This window comes from Temnothorax curvispinosus, unplaced genomic scaffold (assembly GCF_003070985.1).
Source record: "Temnothorax curvispinosus isolate PA1 unplaced genomic scaffold, ASM307098v1 QBEX01009264.1, whole genome shotgun sequence".
Classification (NCBI taxonomy): Eukaryota; Metazoa; Arthropoda; class Insecta; order Hymenoptera; family Formicidae; genus Temnothorax; species Temnothorax curvispinosus.
This window is the reverse complement of record NW_020219044.1, coordinates 1-6,618: the sequence shown is the minus strand read 5'-3', so window position 1 is coordinate 6,618 and position 6,618 is coordinate 1. Positions and strand designations below refer to the sequence as shown.

Sequence of the window (6,618 nt, the reverse complement as noted above, 5' to 3'; positions counted from 1 at the left end):
CCATGTGAAGGACTTAAAGCCCTATCATATCCCTCTCGCTTTATATGTTATTGCAGCTGTTACTAAAACTTTGAGAATTTTTAAAAATCCCCGAGAAGAGAAGTTTGAAGCGCGGTGGAGGCGTCTCCTCCACCATCTCCGAATGGACTACCCTGGATTTTGGAGGAATTCTGGGATCAAATGCGCCGCCAGACCGAACGGCGTTTTATCACTCGAGGTGTCGTAGTTCGGCCCTGAACACGGTCTGTGTCGACGCAGACCGTCTGGACGATGTCAAACGCGACCCCGACAAGGGAGGTCGGACCTCGGGCAGTGGTCCGCGGTACCCGACCCGACCGAAGAGGCTCCCGCCGCCAGGGACTACATGCTATGTATGAGAGATAGTTAATGGAAATGCCAATAAATGGAAAGCTTGTTTTTATATCTTGTTTGTCTAATTTAACATTAAATAGTTAAACAAACGATACCTAACGCTTGCGTAATTGGTACTTAACTTCTTTATTTTAAATAACTTAACGTATGAATGCATTAATCGATAAGAGCAAACAAGCAGATACGTTAATTTCTTTACGAGTTTCACCACATCATATCCATTTCTGGATTGACACGCGCCAGAGGATTTAAGCATAAGCTCTTGAGAACTTGCACCGGCTCTTCGCCGTCGTCCTTCGCGTATAAAGTCGTCCGTTTCGCGCTTCCTCCTTTAATCGACTTCCTGCCAAAGGTATCCACCAGCGAACTCGTTTTAATTCCATATCTTCTAGGCATCCTCTTGAAGGAATTTTTCGAGGACAGCGATCCAACCTTTGTCGTGGTAAATGACGAGCGACGATGCCTCCTCCTGGACCTGCCGCTGCCATTAATAGCGTCCAAATACCCCGCTGAGTTGATCGTCGATTTTTTAATGCCACGATTGATATCTCTCGCATGGATTATTCCGCGATCCGGTTGCGGCGCCTTCCTTTTCGATTGTGTCCGACGTCGCACGTTCGGGATTGTGCGAGGACTCTTGTAAATGGGTCCCGCAGTTCCGGCGAGTCTGCGGCTGATCCGCAGAGAATCCAGAAGCTCGTGATCGTGCCAGGAAGCCACGACAGGTAAGCCGCAAGCGTTGTGCATACCCACCAACGGTACACCGATGGTACGATGTCCCTTTACCTCAAAGAGCGATCGATACTTGGGACTGGAACCGCGCAAACTACGCCAAGCGTTCTGTTCGTAAGCCGATATTTTCTGACCGACATGACCCTCCGTTAACTGCAACGCCTGTGCTTCCTCTTCCGCTTGCGCCTTCTCGTTTTTCGTACCGGTTGCTGTTATCGTTCTCATGTTTCCCAAAGATTCACGCGTGCGTCTCGAAATCCGGTGATCATTCGAGCTGAATCTCTCGCGTGAGCTCCTACGGAAATACTCATCTATATCGGAACCGTTTTGCGATCGTTGATCCTCCGTTTTATTAAAGTATCGAATGTCTTCAACGTGCTTGCTCGAATCGGCGTTGGCGCAATAGAAGCCGCGCAGATCGTGCTGACTGTCGCAAAAGCAGCAAGATTTCCTCGGACCGTTATCCGCTTTCACGGTTTGCGCGGCGATGCACGTAGTCTGCGATGCGGACCGGTGATGCAAACTGCTAGTTACAGGAACTCTCTTCCTTAACGGCATGTAAACGCTTTTCTCGGGTTCGGAGACTAGGGACTCGAATTGCGACTGAGGTGCCACGGATCGTTTCAAAGTGCCGATGTTATGCGCGATCGACGCCTGATAATCTTTAATAGGGATGCTTCTAACTGTGCCACCACCTTGTGGTCTTTTAATCTTAATCAATTTGTCATCGTTATTATTTTTATTCACGTCGTCGTTTGCTATCCTTGGCAGCGACGCGCACCGTGGATGCATTTTAAGAAGATCCGGAGGACGATTATCGATCACAACGTCGACCGCCCGTTCCTCGTACACTTGATCGCTTCGCAAATCTTCGGAGTATCTGGGAGGATTTCGCCATTCCTCGATTATGCTCTTTCCGCTCGTCGCTAACACGCTATGTTTAGTATCGTTACACGTTTCTCGCTTATTTGCGTCCTTGACATCGATTGCTGTCCGTCCTTCGCTGCCCTCCAGCCATCTTCATGATTTGGCACCGAACGTCGTTCCGGCCGTATGCATCCTGTTCTCGATGCCTATACCTGTAATCCAGGCAAATTACATTAGCACGATAAGATGGAATAGTATAGTGAATAATAATTCCGAGAATACTGAAGTTTGATAGAAATATTCTTCCTATAAAGTTAAGCATACTGAAAAATGTATTCTAAATTGCGCTGTCTAAAATTGCAGCATAAGAAGAACTTCTTACTAAAGTCGTGATCGCTCTCAGTGAATGGGCTTAAAGTCTGCGTGGAGGTGAAAGTTGACGCCTGCGATTTACTTCTCCTGTTCTCTCGGGAGCAAGCGAGAAGTATGCTGAGAAGCGCCGTGACTTCGACGAACATGACCGCTAATACGATAGCCAACAGGATCAGAGCCTGATCTTGCGTCCACTTCTCGATATATTCAAGGCAACCCTGAATATAAAATGAACAAATTATATACAATGCATAACAATCAAAATTAAAACATTATTGACCGGAGATGTATCAGCTTGTATCTTTTGTTGTCCGAATCGCTGTTGTTATAGACCGGTGACGAAGTCACTCGTGTTTAGAGAGATATACAATTTAAATCATTTTACGAAATTATTAGAGCTTAACACTTTCTCTATTGGCCCGATTTTCAGTAAATTTCCGTTTAGGCCGCGTAGGTCGCACACGACTCACGTTGTCGAGACTAATAATTTTTCTTATAACAAGATTATAAATTTATTATTATTAAGAAAAGGACGTAATATTTCCACGATGTGATAATTGTGTTATAATATATCTATTCAGAAATGATTAGTCAAATCGACATCGATTCGACGTCGATGCGTCGATAAATGGTCAATGTCGAATACTTACTGGTTATATTTTTGTTACATCTTCGACCTCATAATAATTGCGCATATTTCTATGAGATTTCTATTATATCTTTCGGCCAATTCTACAAAAGTGCAACCATAACGTAACGTCACTGCCGGCTGCCCGCATTCTGATAAATTGCTCTCGCAGTCTTGTTATGGAGGTCTTTATCAAGACAAAGCCATTAATCGATACACAACATCCCTTTCCTAGTATTCGTGTACGAAGTCATGCCGGTTTTATCGCAAACTTTCGGACAAAGCGCGAAAAATCGGAGCACCGAATACCACGGCCGCAGAGGAAAAATTAATTAATATGATAATTTTCGAAATGAGCTTAGAGTTTGCATTTTTTTCTCAAATATTATCTCGCATTATTGCGTTTACGTTCGCGCAAGAGAAATGTTCTTAACTGCAATAACTTTTAAACGGAATTTCATTCTCATGAAACGAGAATAACGTCATAAAGCCTCATGTAAATATAGCGCTTCAATGATGTGTCGATATTTTATGTTGAAGACGTATTTGTTCCCGTGTGGTATGTAGAACTCCGTATCTGTCTTTAATGCGAACCGATTCGAAAAGTTCGTCTCGCGTCAGCATGGCATGGCACGGCATGACGGCAAAAGGAGTAATAACTTCCTCATTATCGCGCATACCGCAGTGTGCCGGGCGTATTGATGTTCGGCAGGGTTCAGAGCCTGGCAGAGAGTGAGATTGGCAGGCTCGGGGTTGAGGAAGGAGTCTGTCTCATTGGCGTTATTCAGGGTGCAACAACTGAGAGGCACCACTAATTCTCTGCGGCCGACTTCCTGCAGTCGCCACCACGACGTGCCGTAATTGCTGCTTCCGTTTATGCCGCAACAGGCGAACTGTAAGTGGTCAGAACGACAATGACATGCGTACATTTTCTCTTTTGGTATCATTATATAAATTAAATACATATTTTATCCGCGTAAAAAGTGTTTGAGATAGATCTTTTTTCTTTTTTTATTTTTGTATATTTTGTATCTTTTGTCTCTTCTAATCTTAATAAATATAAAACACAAGAATCTCTTTTTGCACTTTATATAATCTTACTTGTCAAAGTTTTTATTATGTTAATTTGTCTAGAAATATTGGCATATAGGCTACTGTAATCAATTTAATCACAATGCTCTTGAATATTTAAATATATCGTTAGAAAACATTATATCTGTAAACATTATATCTTTACTTTTAAATTTGATAGATGACATATAAACTTACTGTTGTTTGTGCAAGATCGAGGGCAGCTGTGAATTGCTCACGTCCAGGTACAGCATAACTGCGTTGTAAAGCGCGTATCAGACGTGCCGGTCTTACGTCGATCCCCACCACATGAGGCCAGAAGACAGCAATGATGCACACGGTGCATTCACCGAAGAGCAACAATATTATTGTTAAGAGATACTGGAAAACATAAAGATATCAGAAGATCCATCGCAAACAAACCAAGCTATTTGCAATTTTGCGCGTCATAACATACTTATATCTCTTTTAAACATTGTATATAAGGTGTATTATTTTAATCTTTCCGCAATTATCTCCCGAACTATTTATTGTTCGAACAAATATTTTAAATAGAACTTATTCTGTTTCGAGGGGAACATCTTATTCCATAAGATAAGTCTTGTCTAACAAGTGAAGACAAAGAAATCATATGCCTCCAAGATTTTAAGATAACCTTTTTTTTTTAAAATAAGACTATTTTTTATTTTATCCTTTTTTTAAATCGTCTAAAACATTTTTTATTTACGTAATATTTTTTTAACATTTAAGAAAAATTCGGTAAATTTTTCAATATTTAGTTTACGATAATTTAGTACGATATAATTCTTTGTTTGAGGAGAAAATAATACAGAATTTTTTAACTTGATCTGGTCTCAAGAATATGCTGTTGCAATAGTGTTCCAACTTTTGTAAACACTTATGTATGTTGTAACATAATTTATACAATATTCTATTTTCGCACAAATGCAGCAACATATTCTTGAGACCAAATTAAGTCAAAAAGTCTTGTACCACTTTTTCCTCTGATAAACAATTATTGAGATACCAAAAAGTAAGTGTTTGTTCTGCCAATACTATTTAACCAAAAGAATATATTTATATCGACAACAATTGGCAAAAGTACATAAAAACTTCACGATGTTTCAACCCAGGATTCGGGTCCTTATCAAGTGATCTAACAAAGCAAAAATACAGCGTAAGGTCAAATAACATAGTCATTAGTTAAAATTTATAATTTAAGAGTTAAAAGTTAAAATTTTCAAAAAGTATAAAAGAAATTCTTTTAAGTCAATGCAAAAATTTTAAGGAGCAGAAATTCAAATACCTGATGAGGAAACGAGTACCATCGTCGGCACATTCTCAGTCTAGTGCTTATGAGATTTTGACAGAAACATTTTTTTTTACGGTTATATCCCTCGGATGAGAGATTTTATAGTGCCTTCAGCACCACCTTTGGGCTATATGACACTGTGTATATGTATGAATGTTCGTGTAACTGTGTGTTTATGTCCGCGGTGTATTGAACTCGGTAATGCCGTAGGTTGAAACATCACAAATGAGAGGCTAGAAAATTAATAAATAATAGAGTGATGTTTAAACCTCAAAAAATAAAAAAGAGGGTACTTATTTACACAGAGAATGTCCCACGACGGCACCAAAATTAGCATTGCGTATCATGCTGGCGAGTTACAATATATAAACCGAAAAATCACAATTTTCTCGAGCCACACGACGACTCATGTTCACACGATGGGAGTCAGGGGCCCGATTCTCTAACGAGAAACGTATGCGCAAACTCTGCTCTAACAGAAAGGCTGCAAATTGATTGGCTATCGCACAGTTTTTAGCCAATAAGCTTGCAGCTTTTCTGTTAGAGCAAAGTTTACGCATACGTTTGTCGATAGAGAATCGGGCCCCAGGAACGAACTGGTAGTTTCGTATATGTTAAACATTAACAATAAGGTTATCAGAGAGTACCCAACAGCAGAAAAACAATTATACACTCGAGATGACGTTGTCGTATATGGGATTTAAATTATCCGTGTCTTTTTTTAGATTAATCGTATCTGAATATTTTTTTATTAAAAACATTTCCACGATTTCTCTCTTTTTTCTGTTCTTTTCCCTATGCAATATTTCCACCTCGGACCACTTGAAATCATGACTGTAGGAAACGCGATGTTTGCTGACAACGGAATGCTTATCATCGTCTTTTTTTATATCATTAAAATGTTCAGTAACACGCGTTTTTAAGTATCGTTTTGTTTGTCCGATGTAGGATGCACAGCAATTATTACAATTTATTCTGTAGACCACTTCCGTAGAATTGTTCTTATCGAGACGGTCCTTTCCCTCTTAATAATGACGTCCAATTTTTTAGGAACAGTGTGGACAGTATCGAGGCCAACGTTATTAAGTGTGAGACGTATATCTTCGCCAAGACCTTTGACATACGGTAGTACAACGCATCTCTGTGGATCGAAAAGATTAACAGAAGTGCTATTCGCGTCACGTCTATGCCGAAGTTGTTTAATTCTGATGTTTATTATATATATATATATATATATATAATAAACATCAGAATTAAACAACTT

The 6,618-nt window shown here is 40.1% G+C and overlaps 1 protein-coding gene across 1 annotated transcript; it reads right to left on the bottom strand.

Moving 5' to 3' along the window:
* Positions 1-378: 378 nt before the first annotated feature.
* LOC112458844 lies at positions 379-5,778 on the bottom strand. Its single transcript, XM_025022662.1, has 5 exons — positions 5,656-5,778; positions 4,241-4,423; positions 3,652-3,864; positions 2,347-2,561; positions 379-2,107 (listed from the first exon to the last, which is right to left on the bottom strand). Exons 1-5 carry the CDS (start codon positions 5,689-5,691, stop codon positions 577-579), a joined length of 2,178 nt encoding a protein of 725 aa, XP_024878430.1. The 5' UTR covers positions 5,692-5,778; the 3' UTR covers positions 379-576.
* Between the last annotated feature and the right edge of the window lie 840 nt (positions 5,779-6,618).

What these genes read in the sequence shown, in the direction of transcription:
- LOC112458844 (XM_025022662.1), bottom strand. Translation starts at nt 5,691, where the DNA reads ATGCTAATTTTGGTGCCGTCGTGGGACATTCTCTGT. An exon ending in CGTCGTGGGACATTCTCTGT is followed by an intron (nt 4,424 to 5,655) that starts GTAAATAAGTAC and finishes TATGTTTTCCAG; the next exon opens with TATCTCTTAACAATAATATT. An exon ending in TCGATCTTGCACAAACAACA is followed by an intron (nt 3,865 to 4,240) that starts GTAAGTTTATAT and finishes GACCACTTACAG; the next exon opens with TTCGCCTGTTGCGGCATAAA.